General features: G+C 41.8%; 1 protein-coding gene across 6 annotated transcripts in view; it reads right to left on the reverse strand.

The window, feature by feature from the left end:
- The window catches only part of ASPH (aspartate beta-hydroxylase), a 221653-nt gene that overhangs the window by 37616 nt on the left and 157448 nt on the right, over positions 1-26589 (reverse strand). For all 6 annotated transcript variants that reach the window (XM_077270552.1, XM_077270548.1, XM_077270549.1 and 3 more), the window contains 2 exons: positions 4635-4721; positions 379-529 (listed from right to left, as the gene is read on the reverse strand). In XM_077270552.1, the coding sequence (XP_077126667.1) occupies positions 379-529; positions 4635-4721 (238 nt within the window). The remainder of the gene's footprint in view (positions 1-378; positions 530-4634; positions 4722-26589) is intronic.

Consider the following 26589-nt stretch of genomic DNA (forward strand, 5'->3'; position numbering starts at 1 on the left):
CATTCAAACAAGCAACACTCGCATTCAAATCAGCCTGCTAAGCACGCTTACTTCACATATCATACCTCATATCTTCCTTAGCATACAACCCCAAACAGTTAATCAAAACTTTTAACTCCCTTCTGCACTCTCCAACCTCCCTTATCTCTGCTGAAGACTTTGCCATTTTTGTGCCGATTTTTGTGGTCTGCAAATAATTTTAACATGGGTTGCTGACTTGCAATAACCGTATCGCTGCATGCCCGGTGGTTCAATCACAGCGAAAGGTCTGGTAGCACATACTAATTCACATCATAACCAGCCTTGAAAATATTAACCACATTTTTGAAAAACATCCGGTGTAATTTCTTTTTCCAGGGATTTTTAAAGCCATCTTACCAAGAAATTGCTGGCGATTAGCTCTTCTCCTAAGTGCAATTTTCACAAGATCTGTAGGAACATTGGGCAATCCAGTCACTTCTTCATAAGTGCCAATAGCAAGCAACAGAATCTCATTGCTCCTCTTCTTCTCAGCGAGCTCATCTTCAGACTGAAGGAAAAGTTATGGATGGAAGCAGTTAAAGAGAAGTTTCTATGAACCTTACATCCAAATGGACTGAGCCCACTGACTTGTGTTGGAGTCTATTGGAATCCTGTTTTTTTCTCCGCACAATATTGGTCTTTTCACGTGAAAGAAACATTGGTTTCCAGAATTCTAAAAGGAAATCTGTCACCAGGTTTATGCTACCCGATGTGAAGAAGCATGATATAGGGGCAGAGTCTCTTAGATGTATCATAAGATGATTTATCACCTACTGGGCTACTTGCTACAGATTTGATAAAATCACTAATTTCTCTGCTGCAGACCTATTAGTTCTTTGAATGCTGAGCTCTGTACAACCCCACTAACACTATTAATTGACAGCTTTTGGTGTACACTGTGCATAGGCAGAAAGCTGCCAATCAGTGGTGGGTGTGAGGTTATACAGAGCTCATAAATATGTTTGACTACAAGGCAGCAGATGACTGTAGTGATGATCTCCTGCTGATAAGCAGTGATTTTATAAAGAATACAGCAAACAGCCCAGTAAGTGACACATCATTGAACTCAGGGTGTCTCTGTCTTTTCATTATGGTGCAGAGATTAGGAAACAAAAACCTGGTGACAGATTCCCATTAAAGAGATACTAAGTCAGTAATTAATGGGAAACCAATGCAGGATATAAAATTATCAAATTTTTCAAACCTTTAATAAATGACTTTCAAGATCTCTGTTTGCAATAGGAACTTTTATTGATTACTCCCAAGGAAAAGGAATCGATTCAGGTCATGTGATGGGCACACATGTGCATGGCTTCTAAAAAGTAAGGGTAAACTTATCGGAGCTGTTCATCTGAGTGACCATCACATGACCAGAACAAATCTTTATCCTCCTGGAAATCTTAAAATGTGCAAGGCATTAATAATGAAAGTAATTTGAAAATTGTGTACATTTTCATTGCATAAACCATAACATCTATCTGGTAAAGACAAGTAAATCTTTTGAAATTCAACAATTTTTGGCAAAAAAAAAAATTATTTGCTGTAAATTAATTTGCAGAAAATTTAAAGTACAGCAAAGTGTCTAGTTGCTCTGACAAGATGTGTAAGACACTCTGAGGTCTTCTAGGAGTGCATCTAAACCCTGTCAATGGAAACTCAGACATAGTAATGTCAGACTGACTTGCTAACTGTTCTTCATTGCTTTGCTGTCACACACTATCTGTACAGTTTTTTCAGTGTTTTATGGCTTTCTCTCCTTATCTCTATGACTAGGCTATGACGTTGTCTCGGTATCTAGATTCACTGCAAAATGATTGCGGCTTTTTCTGCTTTTGCTTTTACACAGGCAACCATAGTCCCTCCTGATGATAGAGAAAAAAACTTGGGCAGTTTTCGGATAAAAAATGTTAGTTTATTGAATCAAGTTAAAAGTTCATTATAGGTTAAAACCTCAACACCTGACGCGTTTCTGGCGTATTAAGATGCCCTTAGCCATTACATTGTTTATCCATTTTGGTTGTGCCGAAAACTACCCTCGGTTTTTTCCTTTGTCATCTGCAATCACCAGCATGTACGCCACGCACTGATTTCTAATCACAGCAACGGATCCATCTTTGTTGCCAGCATGAACAGCTCATCTCTACTATCTGGTGAAGCCGTATTACAGCTGATTTTCATTTCTATTGCTTGATAAAAAAAAAAAAAGCAAGATCAAATAATGCCTGCAAATGCTCAACAGCAGTGAATGAACATTTATGTATAGCTCACCTGCAGTGTTAGTTCAGGCATTTCAGTATTTTTCATAGTAAAATTACAGCGACTTGTGTAAGTGTGGGTTTATGATTGCCGCTTCTCTCTAGATTTGCTACAGAGGGACCAGTGAAGCACACATCTGAGATTCCCTCCACAATCAGTCATAAAGATGTATTATTGGAGGGCTTTCTGAGGCTCTACATAGCATGCAGACTGGCTGATGGCAATACCGGAACAATACAGAAACATTTTTATGAAATACATTTACTATACTATACACTAGGCAATTCTACAATATATCACCTACCCAAATCACACAATTCAGTGAGCACGTGCCAAAAGAAGAAAATGAAACATTAGACATAATGGATGGACATGTACATACCCCATACATTACATGCTGATAGTAAATGCTAAGAGAACGCTTTTACCCCTTAAATGGTCCAATTAGTATATACTAAAGTGCTTCTTTGATAGGCCTGTAGTGATAAGTAGACATATAGAGGAAGCTGTTCATTCCTGTGCTGCTGAGCGAATGCTTCCAACAGACAGTGGATTCTTCCAAGAGTATTTTATTGGTTAAAATGCCTACAAATTTCAGAAGATAACACATCAATCATAGAACCAGCAAGATATGTCAGTCATGGAGCCTGACTTGGAAATACATAGATATTTTAACTAATGGAGTTCTCTTGGAAAGACTCTAACGTCAAGTTCAGATATCTGTATTTAAAAAAAAGAGCCATTAGGGAATTTATGGAAAAAATGAATTTACTGCTATGTCTGGAAGAAGGAGTATATAAAAAGAGGAAAGCCCTGCATAAATTCTGTAAAACATGGGTCCTTACTTGGAGGTGCTGGGTAATATGATTACTTGTGTCCAGTGAGATATGTCTGATTAAGGTCCTTGGAGTGATGCATATAAAATCTGCTTCCATAATGTCCTAGGATCCTGTTTCCGGTTGAAACTTAAGAACTTGGAGACTTGGGACTTATCTCTCATAATCTTTATTTCCACATGAGTGTACAGATTGCCGTATTCAGCTTAAGTATGTTGATTAATATAATAAGATGCTTGCTAATTGCTATGTGGTCCAGAACAAGGTGGAGCGGGTTTGGTTGGGTGTTGTCTTTTGTTGTATGTTGAAAAATTCAATAAAAATTTATCTGATTTAAAAAAAAAAAAAGGGGGCCAGTCCGATCCGTAAATTGCGAAGATGCCTGCCTTCATATACTCATCTGTATTGCGGACAAGTCTGATGCTGTTTTTACATTGGTGCCTAATTCTGGTCTGATAAGACAGCCAGATTGGTGCATGCAATGTAAAGACAACTCCAGCACTGTCCACAATGCAAATCAACACACAAAACCAGTCATGGACTAGAATAGGGCATGCTGTAATTTTTACCATGTGGACCATTAGTCCGTGTAAAAAATCGACCATATGCAAAGGCATATGAGATTGTATGCTCTTTAAGGGTGCATGTCTCATGACTTAGGATAGGAAGCCAAACCAGAAGTTCCATTTGCAGACATGTGCAAAGCAAGAGAACTGGTAGACTGGTGAGAGGACTCCTAATTGTGGATATTGGCTTGTAGGATTGCTATCCAAAGTAGGTGGCACTAAAGCCCCAGTATTTTTCCTCTCTGAAGAGGAAAAGGATATGCATATTAAAATTACCAGGAGAATTGTGGCCTATAAGTCTCACTTTGGCCTGTAAGTCTCCCTATGCCAACTTGATGCTCTTCACAAGGATAACTTTACCCCTTTTAAAGACCTCTCACCCAGCCCAACCAGTTCTCTTCATTTGTACTGATGAGGGGCAAAAATCCTGAAACAAAAGCCTGCAAATGGAGTGTCAGGTTTGACTTCCTATCCTAATGAATTTGGCAATGTCCTTTAAAGGGTTGTTATTTACCTTTAGGATTCCCACCTTCAGTAGCTGACACTAGAGTTCCTCTCCTCTTTCTCTGTGAAGATGCTATAGATAATCGGTCTGTAATAGTAATGATCTTCTTATATGGGCCAAAGAAACAAGGCTCAGGTGCAACTGTAACCCCTACCCCCACTATAGTTACGCTCCTGGTTTCCACCCTATTGTACAGCTGGTGTGACTTGTACACTAGAAAATAATTGTAAAGTGTTATAAAACAAAATGATGTTGAACAGTAAGCATTCACCTTAGGACCATTAGTCACACCATGGTAGATTTTCATGTCATTTGCAAGACCACACCAGGGAAACAAGGCTGGACAAGACTTTCTGAGATATTACCTACTACTTACCCTGAAGACCCATAACCTGGTAGTACTGTACAGACAAAGCAGTAAAACATTACATTCATTTTGGAGTAACATACCTGGGCTTTCCCATATCGGGCTCTAGGACTCTGGGGATAGTTAGTCACCAGAAGTTCAAAAGCTCTTAAAGCATCTTCGACTTTTCCCTATGGATCATAAAGAAGGTAATAATTACTATCGACATAAAATGTAAAGCACCGAGCAAAACAAGTCGTATAACCACCTCGGCAAAACACACTAATAAATCTCTATGGGAAAATGAAAGAATGAGTGGGCAGAGGTGAGAGAGCCGTGATAAGAATAAAGGTCGGCACAATGACATCCTCACCGGCGGACCTTACTGATAAACCTCCCTGCATTAGAAAGTCGCTTGACTGCTTCTGCTAAATATGGTGGCTGATATAAAATTCACCCTGAGTTCTCAATCTGAGCACAAATCAAATTATTCCCCATGACCAGAGGTGAGTTAGCAGAGTGACCTTGCATCGACTTCATCCAGAATCCCGAGTACCGCTGAATAAACCAACAGTGGAAGAAAAGGATATGATATAAGCACGCTATAAATAGAGCAGTAATTCTCGGAGAGAAGTCTATGAAAGCCGCAAAGCTTGGAAAAACAGGCTACTATTGACTTGTACGGCAAGAAAATGAAGGCCTGTCCAAGCATTTATTCCCCTACGTGTCCTGGTTGATTCACATATGACCATAAAGAACCATACAAGAATGGTAAGATATAGAGCTACAAGACTATAACTGTAAATGACTATATATAAACCCCCGGGGACCAAAATGTAGAGTGAGACAACGGTCAACGATCATGCTAATTTTCCATAACCACCAATTTGTCTCCATCTTGTGGAAAACTGGAAAAGATGAGTTCTGTCCAAATATCAAACCTTAAATACAGTCTTTTCTATTAGTCTACGCAGTGAGGGAGATTTAACAGACAACATAGGCCACAACTATTGCACCAAAAACACCTGTCTTTCATTACTATGAACATATTGATTGTGTTTTAGACACTTTTTACACCTTATTTGACAAATGGGAGTGACCTCACAGAAAAGAGGTGTTGTCTAATGAGCAACACCATTCAGGAAAAATTGCCCTAAAATTGTGCTGCACATTTTTGGTACAAAGCTTTTTGGAAGTGCATTTGAACCTTTTTGGAAGTGCATTTGAACAGCAAGGTGGATTGCTGTTGAGGGGAAATAGAGAGAAAAAAAAAAATTATAAATCTTCAGCATAGCGAGTGTGAGCGAGCTGAGTGTGACCTGAGTGTAAGTGTGAATGGCGGTAAGTGTGACTTGTGATTCAGTGACTTTGGATTCAGGGAGTTTCCAAGGGAGGAATTACTGAATTGCTATCTGTTTTTTATTAATACTTTGTATTTATTTTTTATTTAACGTTTCTGTGTGGTGCAATCCCCATTAGGAAATGTGCTCCACTATTGTTAATGCCATCCAGTGCACATCTTGCCACATGTATGCAATCCTTGATCAGTCGGTCGAGGGTGCATACTGCTGTGCGAGATGTGAGCACGTTGAGCATTTGGAAGCCCAGGTTCTGGATCTAAATGTGCAGCTGGCAACACTGAGATCCATTGACAACATGGAAAGGAGTCTTCTGCTCACTGAGCAGATGCTCAATGGGATAGATGAGGGGGGGGATGGTAGGATGGAGCTGCAGGACAGTGAAGTAGGTAGCTGGGTGACATTTAGGAAGCGGGGTAGAGGGAAGAGTGCCAGGGAGGCTAGTCCTGATCTGGCACACCCCAATAAGTTTGCTAAGTTGGCAGATGAGGGGGGTGCCAGTACAGGGGTAGCACTGCTGCAGCCAGGCATGTCCTCTGAAAGCCGGAGGAGTGACTGCTACAGTAAGGAGGGAAATAGGAGAGCAGGGCAGGCCAGACAGGTACTGGTAGTGGGGGACTCAATTATTAGGGGAACAGATAGGGCAATCTGTCAAAAAGACAGGGATCGTCGAACGGTGTGCTGCCTACCTGGCGCTCGTGTCCAACACATCGCTGATCGGGTGGACAGATTACTGGGAGGGGCTGGTGAGAACCCAGCGGTCATGGTGCACATTGGCACAAATGACAAAGTTAGAGGTAGGTGGAAGGTCCTTAAAGATGATTTCAGGGAATTAGGCTGCAAGCTGAAAGCAAGGACCTCCAACGTGGTATTTTCCGAAATACTGCCTGTACCACGTGCCACGCCAGAGAGGCAACGGGAGATTCGGGAGGTTAATAAGTGGCTCAAGAATTGGTGTAGGAAGGAGGGGTTTGGGTTCCTGCAGAACTGAAACGACTTCTCAGTTGGCTACAGGCTCTACGCTAGGGACGGGCTGCACCTCAATGGGGAAGGTGCAGCTGTGCTGGGGGAGAAAATGGCTAGAAGGTTGGAGGAGTGTTTAAACTAGGGATTGGGGGGGAGGGTATTCAATTTATAGGAGGGGAAGATAGCGCAGATAGAGACCTGGGCACAAATAAGGAAGTTGGGGGTGGCGGTGGCATGGGAGGTGGGGTTAGAACAGTTAATAATTTAAGAAAGAATAGAGGTACAGAGAGGAACATCAAGTGCATGTATACTAATGCCAGAAGCCTCGCCAACAAAATGGACGAATTAGAACTAATGTTGTTGGAGCATAATTATGACATGGTGGGGATATCTGAAACATGGCTGGATGAGAGCCATGACTGGGCTGTTAACTTGCAGGGCTATAGCCTGTTCAGAAATGACCGTACAGATAAGCGAGGGGGAGGGGTGTGTCTATATATATGTATGTCTTCCTTAAAACCCATCCTGCGTGATAATATAGGTGAATTTAATGAAAATGTAGAGTCCCTGTGGGTGGAGATAAGGGGAGGGGGAAAAATAATAAATTACTGATAGGGGTTTGCTATAAATCTCCAAAAATAATGGAAGCAACATGAGAATATCCTCGTAAAGCAAATAGATGAAGCTGCGACTCAAGGAGAAGTCATTATTATGGGGGACTTCAACTACCCTGAAATAGATTGGGGAACAGAAACCTGCAGTTCCAGCAAAGGTAATCGGTTTTTGACAACTATGAGAGACAATTACCTTTCACAACTGGTTCAGGACCCAACAAGAAGGGGGGCACTGCTAGACCTAATATTAACCAACAGGCCAGACCGCATATCAAATATAAGAGTTGGGGGTCACTTGGGGAATAGTGATCACAAAATAATAAGTTTTCATGTATCCTTTAATAAGATGTGTAGTAGAGGGGTGACAAGGACACTAAACTTCAGGAGGGCAAATTTCCAATGGATGAGAGAAGATCTTGGTGCAATTAACTGGGACGATATCCTGAGACATAAAAATACACAAAGAAAATGGGAGACGTTTATTAGCATCCTGGATAGGACCTGTGCACAGTATATACCGTATGGGAATAAACATACTAGAAATAGGAGGAAACCAATATGGTTGAATAGAGCTGTAAGGGGCGCAATAAGTGACAAAAAGAAAGCATTTAGAGAATTAAAGGAAGAAGGTAGTGAGGAGGCATTAACTAAATACAGAAAATTAAATAAATTCTGTAAAAAGCAAATCAAGGTAGCAAAAATTGAGACAGAGAGACTCATTGCCAGAGAGAGTAAAAATAATCCCAAAATATTCTTTAACTACATAAATGGTAAGAAATTAAAAAATGATAGTGTTGGCCCCCTTAAAAATAGTCTGGGTGAAATGGTGGATGAGGATGAGGAAAAAGCCAATATGCTAAATGACTTTTTTTCATCAGTATTTACAAAAGAAAATCCCATGGCAGACAAAATGACTAGTGATAAAAATTCCCAATTAAATGTCACCTGCTTAACCCAGCAGGAAGTACGGCGGCGTCTAAAAATCACTAAAATTGACAAATCTCCAGGCCCGGATGAGATACACCCTCGAGTACTGCAGGAATTAAGTACAGTCATTGATAGACCATTATTTTTAATCTTTAAAGACTCCATAATAACAGGGTCTGTACCACAGGACTGGCGTATAGCAAATGTGATGCCAATATTCAAAAAGGGGACAAAAACTGAACTCGGTAATTATAGGCCAGTAAGCTTAACCTCTACTGTGGGTAAAATCCGGGAGGGCATTCTAAGGGATGCTATGCTGGAGTATCTGAAGAGGAATAACCTCATGACCCAGTATCAGCACGGGTTTACTAGGGACCGTTCATGTCAGACTAATTTGATCAGCTTCTATGAAGAGGTAAATTCCGGACTGGACCAAGGGAGCCCAGTGGATGTAGTGTATATGGACTTTTCAAAAGCTTTTGATATGGTGCCACACAAAAGGTTGATACATAAAATGAGAATAATGGGGATAGGGGAAAATATGTGTAAGTGGGTTGAGAGCTGGCTCAGGGATAGGAAACAAAGGGTGGTTATTAATGGAGCACACTCGGACTGGGTCGCGGTTAGCAGTGGGGTACTACAGGGGTCAGTATTGGGCCCTCTTCTTTTTAACATATTTATTAATGACCTTGTAGGGGGCAGAGTAGAATTTCAATATTTGCAGATGACACTAAACTCTGCAGGGTAATCAATACAGGGGAGGACAATTTTATATTACAGGATGATTTATGTAAACTAGAAGCTTGGGCTGATAAATGGCAAATGAGCTTTAATGGGGATAAATGTAAGGTCATGCACTTGGGTAGAAGTAATAAGATGTATAACTATGTGCTTAATTCTAAAACTCTGGGCAAAACCATCAATGAAAAAGACCTGGGTGTATGGGTGGATGACAAACTCATATTCAGTGGCCAGTGTCAGGCAGCTGCTACAAAGGTAAATAAAATAATGGGATGCATTAAAAGAGGCATAGATGCTCATGAGGAGAACATAATTTTACCTCTATACAAGTCACTAGTGCGACCACACTTAGAATACTGTGCACAGTTCTGGTCTCCGGTGTATAAGAAAGACATAGCTGAACTAGAGCAGGTGCAGAGAAGAGCGACCAAGGTTATTAGAGGACTGGGGGGTCTGCAATACCAAGATAGGTTATTACACTTGGGGCTATTTAGTTTGGAAAAACGAAGGCTAAGGGGTGATCTTATGTTAATGTATAAATATATGAGGGGACAGTACAAAGACCTTTCTGATGATCTTTTTAATCATAGACCGGTGACAGGGACAAGAGGGCATCCTCTACGTCTGGAGGAAAGAAGGTTTAAGCATAATAACAGACGCGGATTCTTTACTGTAAGAGCAGTGAGACTATGGAACTCTCTGCCGTATGATGTTGTAATGAGTGATTCCCTACTAAAATGTAAGAGGGGACTGGATACCTTTCTGGAAAAGAATAATGTTACAGGGTATATACAGTGGGGCAAAAAAGTATTTAGTCAGTCAGCAATAGTGCAAGTTCCACCACTTAAAAAGATGAGAGGCGTCTGTAATTTACATCATAGGTAGACCTCAACTATGGGAGACAAACTGAGAAAAAAAAATCCAGAAAATCACATTGTCTGTTTTTTTTAATCATTTTATTTGCATATTATGGTGGAAAATAAGTATTTGGTCAGAAACAAACAATCAAGATTTCTGGCTCTCACAGACCTGTAACTTCTTCTTTAAGAGTCTCCTCTTTCCTCCACTCATTACCTGTAGTAATGGCACCTGTTTAAACTTGTTATCAGTATAAAAAGACACCTGTGCACACCTTCAAACAGTCTGACTCCAAACTCCACTATGGTGAAGACCAAAGAGCTGTCAAAGGACACCAGAAACAAAATTGTAGCCCTGCACCAGGCTGGGAAGACTGAATCTGCAATAGCCAACCAGCTTGGAGTGAAGAAATCAACAATGGGAGCAATAATTAGAAAATGGAAGACATTCAAGACCACTGATAATCTCCCTCGATCTGGGGCTCCACGCAAAATCCCACCCCGTGGGGTCAGAATAATCACAAGAACAGTGAGCAAAAATCCCAGAACCACGCGGGGGGACCTAGTGAATGAACTGCAGAGAGCTGGGACCAATGTAACAAGGCCTACCATAAGTAACACACTACGCCACCATGGACTCAGATCCTGCAGTGCCAGATGTGTCCCACTGCTTAAGCCAGTACATGTCCGGGCCCGTCTGAAGTTTGCTAGAGAGCATTTGGATGATCCAGAAGAGTTTTGGGAGAATGTCCTATGGTCTGATGAAACCAAACTGGAACTGTTTGGTAGAAACACAACTTGTCGTGTTTGGAGGAAAAAGAATACTGAGTTGCATCCATCAAACACCATACCTACTGTAAAGCATGGTGGTGGAAACATCATGCTTTGGGGCTGTTTCTCTGCAAAGGGGCCCGGACGACTGATCCGGGTACATGAAAGAATGAATGGGGCCATGTATCGTGAGATTTTGAGTGCAAACCTCCTTCCATCAGCAAGGGCATTGAAGATGAAACGTGGCTGGGTCTTTCAACATGACAATGATCCAAAGCACACCGCCAGGGCAATGAAGGAGTGGCTTCGTAAAAAGCATTTCAAGGTCCTGGAGTGGCCTAGCCAGTCTCCAGATCTCAACCCTATAGAAAACCTTTGGAGGGAGTTGAAAGTCCGTGTTGCCAAGCGAAAAGCCAAAAACATCACTGCTCTAGAGGAGATCTGCATGGAGGAATGGGCCAACATACCAACAACAGTGTGTGGCAACCTTGTGAAGACTTACAGAAAACGTTTGACCTCTGTCATTGCCAACAAAGGATATATTACAAAGTATTGAGATGAAATTTTGTTTCTGACCAAATACTTATTTTCCACGATAATATGCAAATAAAATGATAAAAAAACAGACAATGTGATTTTCTGGATTTTTTTTTCTCAGTTTGTCTCCCATAGTTGAGGTCTACCTATGATGTAAATAACAGACGCCTCTCATCTTTTTAAGTGGTGGAACTTGCACTATTGCTGACTGACTAAATACTTTTTTGCCCCACTGTACACTAGATTCCTTGATAGGGCGTTGATCCACGGAACTAGTCTGATTGCCGTATGTGGAGTCGGGAAGGAATTTTTTTCCCCAAGGTGGAGCTTACTCTTTGCCACATGTTTTTTTTTTGCCTTCCTCTGGATCAACATGTTAGGGTATGTTAGGTTAGGCTATGGGTTGAACTAGATGGGCTTAAAGTCTTCCTTCAACCTTAATAACTATGTAATAACTATGTAAAAAAAAATTGAGCTAACTAATAGGAAGGGGTGGATTACAATGAAAGCAATCTGGGATATCGTCTGGGTCCTGAGGCTCCAGTGGGGCCCATGGCCAAATTGTAGTCATTATAGTGGTTTTTTTTACCTCTATTGGCGGCATACAGCCATCGGGCCAGGAGCATTCTTGTAGCTCCATTGCTGGTAAAAAAGAATCTCAGCGCAGCTACAGAGACTATTCTTGGCTTCCTGCCCAACAGCATGGGATCGTCTAGAGAAAGGGTTCTTTTCTTTTTAATAAATTGTAGGGGAGGGATGGGAGAGAGGACAAGAAAATGTTATGAATTGGGGGTGGAAGGGGTGGGAAAGAGGACATGTAGTTATAATAAATTGGGGGGCATCTAATTATGAATTGGCGGTATGGGAGGAGAACAGTAGTGGGACTTGATGACAAGGGAGAGTGACTGGTAATGGATTGAGGGAAAGAGTATAGTGGCTAATTAATTTATATTTTTATTGGGCAGGGAAAAGTGGCTAATTATAGTTAATGCAGGGCAGAGTGCTGGATTATTAATTTATATTTTGAATGGTTGGTTGCACAATAACTAATTATATCCTAATGGTGTAGTGCATGTTTGTGTTCAGCAGAGAAGTATGGAAGATGTTTATATTTAGGAAACAAAAAAAACAGAGAAAGTGCCTCTAAATAGATGAGACATCAGCGATAAGTGACTGGATATCAATACTGATTCTGTTTCTACAATGTATCAGGACCAACCAGAGGCATGAAATAACCACTGATCAACAAACCTTTACCAATCAGCGGTCGTGTGCAGAGGCAGACCAAAGCAAATGATGTGTACCAACTACAAGTGATCTACACTAGAGCGCTCAGTGCGCATAGGCTGCGATAGTTCTCAGCAGTGGGAGACCTGATTATCTGATGATCTTTTGCATTGTGTAAAAGATCTATATAAAATAATGTATACGGATGACCCAAATCCATTGTGTGAATCCACCCAGAGATAGAATAGGGAGTTTACAAAATAGACTTACAGATAATGCATATAGGTCAGGAATACTGGATGAAAAAAGTGCCCCAGATGACATCAATATAAGCCTGAGAGACCCTAGATAGATACCTAGGCTGGTCCTGCCTATCCGCAGAGGTCAACACCCTAGATATGTGAAATGTGGTGTTCAATGGTGGCTCTCCCTGTCTCTCTCTAGTTGTCCCTTGTCAGACTTGATAATATACACTGCTCAAAAAAATAAAGGGAACACTTAAACAACAGAATATAACTCCAAGTAAATCAAACTTCTGTAAAATCAAACTGTCCACTTAGGAAGCAACACTGATTGACAATCAATTTCATATGCTGTTGTGCAAATGGAATAGACAACAGATGGAAATTATTGGCAATTATCAAGACACACTCAGTAAAGCAGTGGTTCTGCAGGTGGGGACCACAGACCACATCTCAGTACCAATGCTTTCGGGCTGATGTTTTGGTCACTTTTGAATGTTGGTTGTGCTTTCACACTCATGGTAGCATGAGAAGGACTCTACAACCCACACAAGTGGCTCAGGTAGCGCAGCTCATCCAGGATGGCACATCAATGAGAACTGTGGCAAGAAGGATTGCTGTGTCTGTCAGCGTAGTGTCCAGAGGCTGGAGGTGCTACCAGGAGACAGGCCAGTACACCAGTAGACGTGGAGGGAGCCGTAGGAGGGCAACAACCCAGCAGCAGGACCGCTACCTCAGCCTTTGTGCCAGGAGGAACAGGAGGAGAACTGCCAGAGCCCTGCAAAATGACCTTCAGCAGACCACAAATGTTACATAGTTACATAGTTATTAAGGTTGAAGGAAGACTGTAAGTCCATCTAGATCAACCCATAGCCTAACCTAACATGCCCTAACATGTTGATCCAGAGGAAGGCAAAAAAAACCCATGTGACAAAGAGTAACTCCACCATGGGGAAAAAAATTCCTTCCCGACTCCACATACGGCAATCAGACTAGTTCCCTGGATCAACGCCTTATCAAGGAATCTAGTGTATATAACCTGTAACATTATACTTTTCCAGAAAGGCATCCAGTCCCCTCTTAAATTTAATTAATGAATCACTCATTACAACATCATACGGCAGAGAGTTCCATAGTCTCACTGCTCTTACAGTAAAGAATCCACGTCTGTTATTATGCTTAAACCTTTTTTCCTCCAGACGTAGAGGATGCCCCCTTGTCCCTGTCTCAGGTCTATGATTAAAAAGATCATCAGAAAGATCTTTGTACTGTCCCCTCATATATTTATACATTAAAATAAGATCACCCCTTAGTCTTCGTTTTTCCAAACTAAATAGCCCCAAGTGTAATAACCTATCTTGGTATTGCAGACCCCCCAGTCCTCTAATAACCTTGGTCGCTCTTCTCTGCACCCGCTCCAGTTCAGCTATGTCTTTCTTATACACCGGAGACCAGAACTGTGCACAGTATTCTAAGTGTGGTCGAACTAGTGACTTGTATAGAGGTAAAATTATGTTCTCCTCATGAGCATCTATGCCTCTTTTAATACATCCCATTATTTTATTTGCCTTTGTAGCAGCTGTCTGACACTGGCCACTGAATATGAGTTTGTCATCCACCCATATACCCAGATCTTTTTCATTGACGGTTTTGCCCAGAGTTTTAGAATTAAGCACATAGTTATACATCTTATTACTTCTACCCAAGTGCATGACCTTACATTTATCCCCATTAAAGCTCATTTGCCATTTATCAGCCCAAGCTTCTAGTTTACATAAATCATCCTGTAATATAAAATTGTCCTCCCCTGTATTGATTACCCTGCAGAGTTTAGTGTCATCTGCAAATATTGAAATTCTACTCTGAATGCCCCCTACAAGGTCATTAATAAATATGTTAAAAAGAAGAGGGCCCAATACTGACCCCTGTGGTACCCCACTGCTAACCGCAACCCAGTCCGAGTGTGCTCCATTAATAACCACCCTTTGTTTCCTATCCCTGAGCCAGCTCTCAACCCACTTACACATATTTTCCCCTATCCCCATTACTCTCATTTTATGTAACAACCTTTTGTGTGGCACCGTATCAAAAGCTTTGGAAAAGTCCATATACACTACGTCCACTGGGTTCCCTTGGTCCAGACCGGAGCTTACCTCTTCATAGAAGCTGATCAAATTAGTCTGACATGAACGGTCCCTAGTAAACCCGTGCTGATACTGGGTCATGAGGTTATTCCTCTTCAGATACTCCAGCATAGCATCCCTTAGAATGCCCTCCAGGATTTTACCCACAGTAGAGGTTAAGCTTACTGGCCTATAATTACCGAGTTCAGTTTTTGCCCCTTTTTTGAATATTGGCACCACATTTGCTATACGCCAGTCCTGTGGTACAGACCCTGTTATTATGGAGTCTTTAAAGATTAAAAATAATGGTCTATCAATGACTGTACTTAGTTCCTGCAGTACTCGGGGGTGTATCCCATCCGGGCCTGGAGATTTGTCAATTTTAGTTATTTTTAGACGCCGCTGTACTTCCTGCTGGGTTAAGCAGGTGACATTTAATGGGGAATTTTTATCACTAGTCATTTTGTCTGCCATGGGATTTTCTTTTGTAAATACTGATGAAAAAAAGTCATTTAGCATATTGGCTTTTTCCTCATCCTCATCCACCATTTCACCCAGACTATTCTTAAGGGGGCCAACACTGTCATTTTTTAGTTTCTTACTATTTATATAGTTAAAGAATATTTTGGGATTATTTTTACTCTCTCTGGCAATGAGTCTCTCTGTCTCAATCTTTGCTGCCTTGATTTGCTTTTTACAGAATTTATTTAATTTTCTGTATTTATTTAATGCCTCCTCACTACCTACTTCCTTTAATTCTCTAAATGCTTTCTTTTTGTCCCTTATTGCGCCCCTTACAGCTCTATTTAGCCATATTGGTTTCCTCCTATTTCTAGTATGTTTATTCCCATACGGTATATACTGTGCACAGGTCCTATCCAGGATGCTAATAAACGTCTCCCATTTTCTTTGTGTATTTTTGTGTCTCAGGATATCGTCCCAGTTAATTGCACCAAGATCCTCTCTCATCCGTTGGAAATTTGCCCTCCTGAAGTTTAGTGTCCTTGTCACCCTCCTACTACCCATCTTATTAAAGGTTACATGAAAACTTATTATTTTGTGATCACTATTCCCCAAGTGACCCCCAACCCTTATATTTGATATGCGGTCTGGCCTGTTGGTTAATATTAGGTCTAGCAGTGCCCCCCTCCTTGTTGGGTCCTGAACCAGTTGTGAAAGGTAATTGTTGTCTCTCATAGTTGTCAAAAACCGATTACCTTTGCTGGAACTGCAGGTTTCTGTTCCCCAATCTATTTCAGGGTAGTTGAAGTCCCCCATAATAATGACTTCTCCTTGAGTCGCAGCTTCATCTATTTGCTTTACGAGGCTATTCTCCATTGCTTCCATTATTTTTGGAGATTTATAACAAATCCCTATCAGTAATTTATTATTTTTTCCCCCTCCCCTTATCTCCACCCACAGGGACTCTACATTTTCATTAAATTCACCTATATTATCACGCAGGATGGGTTTTAAGGAAGATTTTACATATAGACACACCCCTCCCCCTCGCTTATCTGTACGGTCATTTCTGAACAGGCTATAGCCCTGCAAGTTAACAGCCCAGTCATGGCTCTCATCCAGCCACGTCTCAGATATCCCCACCATGTCATAATTATGCTCCAACAACATTAGTTCTAATTCATCCATTTTGTTGGCGAGGCTTCTGGCATTAGTATACATGCACTTGATGTTCCTCTCTGTACCTCTATTCTTTCTTAAATTACTAACTGTTCTAACCCCACCCCCCATGCCACCGCCACCCCCAACTTCCTTATTTGTGCCCAGGTCTCTATCTGCACTATCTTCCCCTCCTATAAAATGAATACCCTCCCCCCCAATCCCTAGTTTAAACACTCCTCCAACCTTCTAACTATTTTCTCCCCCAGCACAGCTGCCCCTTCCCCATTGAGGTGCAGCCCATCCCTAGCGTAGAGCCTGTAGCCAACTGAGAAGTCGGCCCAGTTCTGCAGGAACCCAAACCCCTCCTTCCTACACCAATTCTTGAGCCACTTATTAACCTCCCTAATCTCCCGTTGCCTCTCTGGCGTGGCACGTGGTACAGGCAGTATTTCGGAAAATACCACGTTGGAGGTCCTTGCTTTCAGCTTGCAGCCTAATTCCCTGAAATCATCTTTAAGGACCTTCCACCTACCTCTAACTTTGTCATTTGTGCCAATGTGCACCATGACCGCTGGGTCCTCACCAGCCCCTCCCAGTAATCTGTCCACCCGATCAGCGATGTGTCGGACTCGAGCGCCAGGTAGGCAGCACACCGTTCGACGATCCCTGTCTTTGTGACAGATTGCCCTATCTGTTCCCCTAATAATTGAGTCCCCCACTACCAGCACCTGTCTGGCCTGCCCTGCTCTCCTATTTCCCTCCTTACTGGAGTAGTCACTCCTCCGGCTTTCAGAGGACATGCCTGGCTGCAGCAGTGCTACGCCTGTACTGGCACCCCCCTCATCTGCCAACTTAGCAAACTTATTGGGGTGTGCCAGATCAGGACTAGCCTCCCTGGCACTCTTCCCTCTACCCCGCCTTCTATCTGTCACCCAGCTAACTGCCACACTGTCCTGCAGCTCCATCCTACCATCCCCCTCCTCATCTATCCCATTGAGCGTCTGCTCTGTGAGCAGAAGACTCCTCTCCATATTGTCTATGGATCTCAGTGTTGCCAGCTGCACATTTAGATCCAGTATCTGGGTTTCCAAATGCACAATGTGCTCACATCTCGCACAGCAGTATGCACCCTCGACCGGCTGGTCAAGGACTGCATACATGTGGCAAGATGTGCACTGGATGGCATTAACAATTGTGGAGCACTTTTCCTAATGGGGATTGCACCACACAGAACGGTTAGAAACCGACTCCATGAGGATGGTCGGAGTGCCAGATGTCCACAGATGGGGGTTGTGCTTACATCCCAACACCATGCAGGACACTTGGCATTTGCCACAAAACACCAGGATTGGCAAATTTGCCACTGGCGCCCTATGCTCTTCACAGATGAAAGCAGATTCACACTGAGCACATGTGACAGACGTGGAGATGCAGTAGAGAGCGATCTGCTGCCTGCAACATCCTTCAGCATGACCGGTTTGGCAGTGGGTCAGTAATGGTGTGGGGTGGCATTTCTTTGTAGGGCCGCACAGCCCTCCATGTGCTCGGTAGGTAGCCTCACTGCCGTTAGGTACCGAGATGAGATCCTCAGAACTCTTGTGAGACCATATGCTGGTTCTGTTGGCCCTGGGTTCCTCCTAATGCAGGACAATGCCAGACCTCATGTGGCTGAAGTGTGTCAGCTGTTCCTGCACGATGAAGGCATTGAAGCTATGGACTGGCCCGCCCATTCCCCACCTGAATCCAATTGAACACATCTAGGACATCATGTCTCGCACCATCCACCAAGGTCACATTCACCAGAGACTGTCCAGGAGTTGGTGGATGCTTTAGTCCAAGTCTGGGAGATTCCTCAGGAGACAATCTGCTGCCTCATCAGGAGCATGTCCAGGTGTTGTAGGGAGGTCATGCAGGCACGTGGAGGCCACACACACTACTGAGCATCATTTCCTTGTCTTGAGGCATTTCCACTTAATTTGGATCAGCCTGTAACTTCATTTTCCACTTTGATTTTGAACATCATTCCAACTCCAGACCTCCGTGGGATATTAGTTGTGATTTACGCTAATCATTTTTAGGTTTTATTGTTCTCAACACATTCCACTATATAATGAATAAAGATTTACAACTGGAATAGTCCATTCAGTGTTATCTAGGATGTGGGATTTTAGTGTCTCCTTTATTTTTTTGAGCAGTGTAGTATAGATACATTTGCATATAGACAACATTATAAGCATTAGGGGAGACCACCATAATATAGAAAAAAAGGTGAAATGCTTGTATTTTTTAGGATACTTGTCTCTGTGCCTTGATGCGAGATGATCACAGGCGCATTCTGGTCACATGATCTGCAAGTCCATTTGTATACTTCCCATTCTATCTCTGGGTAGATGCACACAATGGGTTTGGGTCATCTGGATACATTGTTTTGTATAGGTCAACTGGATCTATCTATTTTATTCTGGACAGATCTGGATTACCCAATATCTGCACATATTTGTTGTAGGTCTTCAAGATACACTGCCTCACTGTTTACTCAGTTATTTTAATAAATATTCTTTTAAGGGTGGGGTACGGAAAGTATTCATACACCTTTACATTTCTCACTCTTTGTTTCATTGCTGCCATTTGATAAATTCAAAACAGATCATTTTTTTTCTCAATAATATACACTCTGCACCCCATCTTGACTGAAAAAAAAGATATGTAGTAATTTTTGCAAATTTTATAGAAAAAGAAAAACTGAAATATCACATGGTCATAAGTATTCAGACCCTTTGCTCAGCATTGAGTAGAAGCACCTTTTTGAGCTAGAACAGCCATGAGTCTTCTTGGGAATGATGCAACAAGATTTTCACACCTGTATTTAGGGATCCTCTGCCATTCTTCCTTGCACATCCTCTCCAGTTCCGTCAGGTTGGATGGTGAACATTGGTGGACAGCCATTTTCAGGTCTCTCCAGAGATGCTCAATTGGGTTTAGGTCAGTGCTTTGGCTGGGCCAGTCAAGAATGGCCACAGAGTTGTTCTGAAGCCAATCCTTTGTTATTTTAGCTGAATGCTTAGGGTCATTGTCTTGTAGGAAGGTGAACCTTCAGCCAAGTCTGAGGTCCAGAGGACTCTGGAAGAGGTTTTCATTCAGGATATCTCTGTACTTGGCCGCATTCATGTTTCCTTCAATGGCAACCAATCGTCCTGTCCCTGCAGCTGAAAAACACCCCCATAGCATAATGCTGCCACCACCATATTTCACTGTTGGGATTGTATTGGGCATATGATGACCAGTGCCTGGTTTTCTCCACACATACCGCTTAGAAGTATCACCAAAAAGGTCTCTCTTCGTCTCATCAGAGCAGAGAATCTTATTTCTCATAGTCTCTATGTGGGCTTTGATATGTCTTGCACTGAGGAGAGGCTTCCGTCGGGCCACTCTGCCATAAAGTATATAAACGTAATCCAAAAACACCCCTATACGATAGGTTTGAGAGAGAAGCTCTCTCCCCAGATGCCTCAAGGGCTCCTTAACAGGACAACTCCCAAAGTAGTATGACAAAAAACAACGGAGTAAGATAGTCCCAAACAACATAGTAAATAAAATGCACAGTTTATTTAAATAATCACCATAAAATCATACAAACATGTATAAATATATGTATGTCTGCTGTACGCAGCATACATCAAACAGGAGTGTACACAATGAAGGACATAGCAGTACAACAGGAAAGAGTGTGTCAGGAAAACATCCCTATGGTGTGCACTATAATATACCAATTGCTGGGCTTAAGAGGGCGGCATTAGTAGCTCAAAGAGCATTAGTCAAACACATCAAGCCATCCCCCATAAATAGCCATACCGCAAATATGCAAAAGTGCACACTTACCTATATATACAAGGGGTACCCCGCCACACGCCACCTGGAGGCCCTGGACGCGCGTTTCGCGTTGAGCTTTTTCAACAGGGAACCTGTTTGATGTATGCTGCGTACAGCAGACATACATATATTTATACATGTTTGTATGATTTTATGGTGATTATCTAAATAAACTGTGCATTTTATTTACTATGTTGTTTGGGACTATCTTACTCCGTTGTTTTTTGTCACACTCTGCCATAAAGGCCCGACTGGTGGAGGACTGCAGTGATAGTTGACTTTGTGGAACTTTCTCCCATCTCCCTACTGCATCTCTGGAGCTCAGCCACAGTGATCTTGGGGTTCTTCTTTACCTCTCTCACCAAGGCTCTTCTCCCACGATTGCTCAGTTTGGCTGGACGGCCAGGTCCAGGAAGACTTCTGTTAGTCCCAAACTTCTTCCATTTAAGTATTATGGAGGCCACTTTGCTCTTAGAAACCTTGAGTACTGGAGAATTCTTTTGTAACCTTGGCCAGATCTGTGCTTTGCTACAATTCAGTCTCTGAGCTCCTTGGCCAGTTCATTTGACCTCATGATTCTCATGTGGTCTGACATGCACTGTGAGCTGTTACATAGTTATCTTGGATTGAAGATGACATCGCTATAGTGGATTGTGGGTGACATGTTATAGTGGGTTGTAGATGACATGGTTATAGTGGATTGTGGGTGACATGGCTATAGTGGATTGTGGGGGACATTGCTAGAGTGGATTGTGGGGGACATGGCTAGAGTGGATTGTGGATGACATGATTACAGTGAATTATCGATGAAATGGTTATAGTGGATTGTGGATGACATGGTTACAGTGAATTGTTGAAGACATGGTTATAGCGGATTGTCAATGACATAGTGATAGTGGATTGTGGATGACACGGTTATAGTGGATTGTACATGACATGGTTACAGAGAATTGTGGATGACATGGTTATAATGGAATGTGGATGACATGATTATAGCGGATTGTAGATGACATGGTTATAATGGATTGTGGATGACATGGTTATAATGGATTGTGGATGACATGGTTACAGTGGATTGTGGGTGACATGGCTATAATGGAATGTGGATGACATGGTTATAGTGGATTGTGGGTGACATAGCTATAGTGGATTGTGGATGACATGGTTATAGTGGATTGTGGGTGACATAGCTATAGTGGATTGTGGATGACATGGTTATAGCGGATTGTAGATGACATGGTTACAGTGAATTGTAGATGACATGGATACAGTGAATTGTGGAAGACATGGTTATAGAGGATTGTGGATGACACGGTTATAGCGGATTGTAGATGACATGGTTATACAATATACATTTCTTATCCAATGACAGAATGATACATAAACAGACTATTATTACCAGGACTGGTGAAGAGAGAGACTGATGTATGACTTGTAAACAGGAGTGAGCAGCACCGAAATGAGAAATGCAATAACTATGACAAGATAACTCTCACAGCTGTTGCTCAGAGAATGACACATTCAGCTGATAAACTGCAGCTAAATTCTTCCTGATGGAAAGGCCTCCATGAAGGGAAAACTAAAACAGCTTTATTTTCATTAATGTCGGCTGGTTATGACTTGGAGATATGGTCAAATAGGATTACAGTGTATGTGATGCAAAGTGATCTCTTAATCCAAGATCCCAGAAGAAGGAGGCAGCATTGATGCCTTAGTTTATCTCGGTATTACAGGCCTATTCAGTAATAAATCTGTATATATTTTTAGAGTGCATGATACGGCCAACAGTTCATGTACATAAGAAACGCCCCTCACCCCCTTTATAGGACAGGCAGAGTTAATATTTCATCGTTGTAAGATTTAATGCCATCACTAATGCCTATGTACAGCCAGAGCTCCCAGTGACGTGATATACTGCAGTTGTCTTTATACTGAGCCCCACATTGGCACTATTCACTGGCAGATCTCTACATAAAGAAGGAATATGTGCAATAAATTCCGATTTCCATGGCAACAATATTACGATGCTACATCATTGACCTTTAGGGGCTCAAAATCCCTTCTTATTAGAAGGATGCACCAACAACTGGCATCTCGAACTGTGTCACTGATAGAAATCAACTGCAATCAGTGGGGGAATTCAGCAGAAAATGTTTCATCTTCTGTAGTACCCCCACAAGAGAATTTAAAGGGAACGTTTGATCCAAATTATTATTTTTTTACCTATTCAAAGGAATGTATGGTATATACTATATTTAAATAAGTAAAAGCATATAATAATACATGTACTAGTTTTTATTGATTTATAATGCTATTTTCTGTGCATGATTATGGGAGCAGACATGTTGCTGGAGCTTTTGCGAACAGCATTTAGAGATTTGCTTTACTGCAGTGACTTAGAATCATGGAATGTTAGAGTTGGATGGGACCTCCAGGGTCATCGTCTCCAACCCCAGATTCTCAATGCAGGATTCACTAAACCATCTCAGACAGATATCTGTCCAGCCTTTGTTTCAAGACTTCCATGAAAGGAGAACTCACCACCTCTCGTGGCAGCCTGTTGCACTCATTGATCACCCTCACTGGCAAAAAGTTTTTTCTAATATCTAATCTGTGTCTCCTCCCATTCAGTTTCATCCCATTGCTTCTAGTGTTTCCATGTGCAAATGAGAATAAAGATGATCCTTCTACAATGTGACAGCCCTTGAGATATTTGTAGACAGCTATTAAGTCTCCTCTCAGTCTTCTCTTTTGTAAGCTAAACATTTCCAGATCCTTTAACCGTTCCTCGTAGGACATACTTTGCAGTCTGATCACCATCCTGGTAGCTCTTCACTGAACTTGCTCCACTCCAATTTGTTTATATACCGTATTTCGCGGACTATAAGACGCACCGGACTATAAGGCGCACCCAGGTTTTAGAGGTGGAAAATAGGGAAAAAAAATATTTGAAGCAAAAAAAATGTGGTAAAATAATAACATAAATAACATACTATTATATGTGGTGTTATTATATATAATAGTACGTTATTATGTTGGATGCTGCGGGACCAGTGTGGTGTCTGTGAAGTACTATATGAAGATGCTGGAGGGTGAGTATAAGAATGGGGGCACAGGGCTTATAGTGAAAGCACCACTCCAGCACTGCAAAATAGCACTGGAGTGCTGCTTTAAAATCCCATGGGAGAACTATAACTCCCAGCATGTCCTGCAGATCCTATGACACGCTGGGAGTTATAGATAACCACAGGAGTGGCAGAGTGCTTTATTGTGTGTTGTAGACTAACCTCTTAATTGTGGCAGCCTGCCAGCCTGTGGTGAGGTACAAGCATCCCATGGCTGCACACAGAGCCCTCCCTCTTGTTGCCTCTCCACAGCACAGCACAGGTTATAAGAGGAAGCCTGCAGATTCTATTGGGGAGTCTGAAGGACCTATGATGATGTCAGGAAGAGGGAGGGCTCTGAGCTGCCATGTGATGCTCCAGCCCGCCCACTCCTGACATCATCACAGGTCCTGATTGTGCACAACACTCAGCGTCCAGGCAGGTAAGCAGCGATCTCCTGGCCCCTGCTACTGCCTCCTGCTCCCCAGGACACACAAATCTCCTTAGCTGCTGAAGGAATCAGCGCTGAGGAAGCCCTGTGTGTCCCTGATTAAGTGCAGCATTCATGTGCTGCTCCCGGCTCACCGCTCAGCTGATCGGTGGGCGGGGAGCCGCTCATAAATATTCACTGCACTTAATCAGCGGGCCATGTGCTTTCCCCAGCAGCTGATTCAGGGCAGCGGGGACATCCTGAAGTGGGATAACAGTGCGATCCCACTCCCTGCTGCCCCCCTCCCCACATGCTATATCCGGACTATAAGACGCACCCACACTTTCCTCCCAAATTTGGAGGGAAAAAAGTGCGTCTTATAGTCCAAAAAATACGGTATTTTTAAAAATGTGGTGATCAGAACTGGACACAGTATTCCAGACGAGGTCTGACCATGGAGGAGTAGAGGGGGATAATTACTTCACGTGACCTAGACTCTATGCTTCTGCTAATACAACCCAGAATTGTGTTTGCCTTTTTTTGTTACTGCATCGCACTGATTCGTACCAGTTGATTGATGTGTATGGACTTGATCCATACACATCAATAGACAGCCCCCGACTCATTGAGGAGAGCTTTCTAGGCATGTTCTGACCAGTGCAGAGTAGTAATGTGCGAGTATACTCGTTGCTTGGGTTTTCCCGAGCACGCTCGGGTGGTCTCCGAGTATTTGTAAGTTCTCGGAGATTTAGCTTTTGTTGATGCACCTGCATGATTTATGGCTGCTAGCCAGCCTGAGTACATGTGGGGGTTGCCTGGTTGTTAGGGAATCCCCGCATGTATTAAAGCTGTCTATCAGCTGCAAATCATGCAGCTACGTCAACTAAAAATAAATCTCCGAGCACTAACAAATACTCGGAGACCACCCAAGCATGCTCAGGAAAACCCGAGCAACGAGTATACTCGCTCATTACTAGTGCAGAGATCTTTGTGCAGGGAGGGTGTGGAGGTCAGTGTGACCGCTGGCTACTGTGAATGGTTTGATTCTGTGTTATCAACTTATAGCTGGTACTTTTCACTGTAACTCTACTTGTGATGATAACTGCTGAAGAGAGATCTATAAAAGGACAAGAAATATCAACCTATTAAGAGGCTCAGAATAAGATCTTGAAGGTTTTTAGTATTAAAAAACACAAAAAGTGACATGGAAAAAAAAAATCCTAAAATTTAGTTAGAAAAATATTTAGAATTGAGAATCCTCAGTGGTTAACACCTTTTAATGGCTAACTGAAAAGATGGTAACAAATTGCAAGCTTTCGAGACTACTCAGTTGTCCTCATCAGGTATGGTCTATGCCTGATGAAGAGACTTGAGTAGTCTCGAAAGCTTGCAATTTGTTACCATTTTTTCAGCCATTAAAAGTTATCAACCACTGAGGATTCTCAATTCTAAATATTTTTCTATCTACTGGCTAACACAGTACAAAGATATATATCTTTCCTGTATTAAAATGTAGTTAAACATTAAACTTGATATAACAATGGAACAAAAAACATTGCATGTTGAACTTCTGGCATATGCTCTGTACATTAATCAGCAGAAGACCGTCCGAAATGGGGACCCCATCTATTAGCTCTTAATTTCAAAGGACATTGCAAAATGGGTTTTCAAAACTATACAACACCTTAAAGGGAATCTATAGGCTTTTTTTCTGATGTGTAATCTGAGGACAACATGAGGAAGCAGCTGAAACACTGAATTCAACGATGTGTCACATTTTTAGATGTATGGTGTTGTTTATTTACTATGAAGGTTTTATTACTAGGAGATATAGTGGGAAAAAAGTATTTAGTCAGCCACCAATTGTACAAGTTCTCCAACTTAGAAAGATGAGAGCGGCCTGTAATTGCATCATAGGTAGACCACAACTATGAGAGTCAAAATGAGAAAACAAATCCAGAAAATCACCTTGTCTGATTTGGCAAGATTTATTTAGCAAAATATTGTGGAAAATAAGTATTTGGTCACCTAAAAACATGCAAGATTTCTGGCTCCCACAGACCTGTAACTTCTTCTTTAAGAGGCTCCTCTGTGATAAAAAACCCTCAACATTCCCAAAGCAGTATGAATAGGTATTACCTATTACCTAGTCATACTGCTTTGGGTATGTTGTGGCCATTATATCTGGTATAAATTTCCTTTGCACGTGATATTTTTCATAGTGCACCCAGATTTGTAACTATTGAAATGTGCATGTTATGATAATCTGATAATTCATTATATATATATTTAATCTCATTTATATTTGATATTTTTGCATTTCCTTCAACATACCCCACTGTAATGTGATGGCTATATCATTATTGTACAAATTTTTCTTGATACTCCACCCACTTGTCATATGTTTTTTACACATATATATATATATATATATATATATATATATATATATATATATATATATATATATATACACAGTATATCTATTTGTTGAACCTCACTTTGGATGGCACTGTATATTCCATTTGTAGTTTATAATATCTTATGTCAGCCTGTTACATGTGCACCTTTATATCAGTTGCACATGTGTACTCTGTGTTTTTAATTGTTTTTAAGTTTGCTGGTGTATTTGGCATTTCAATGAAGGCTTTTTTCATGTTTCTAATTTT

Source organism: Ranitomeya variabilis, chromosome 6 (assembly GCF_051348905.1).
Source record: "Ranitomeya variabilis isolate aRanVar5 chromosome 6, aRanVar5.hap1, whole genome shotgun sequence".
NCBI classification, from domain to species: Eukaryota; Metazoa; Chordata; class Amphibia; order Anura; family Dendrobatidae; genus Ranitomeya; species Ranitomeya variabilis.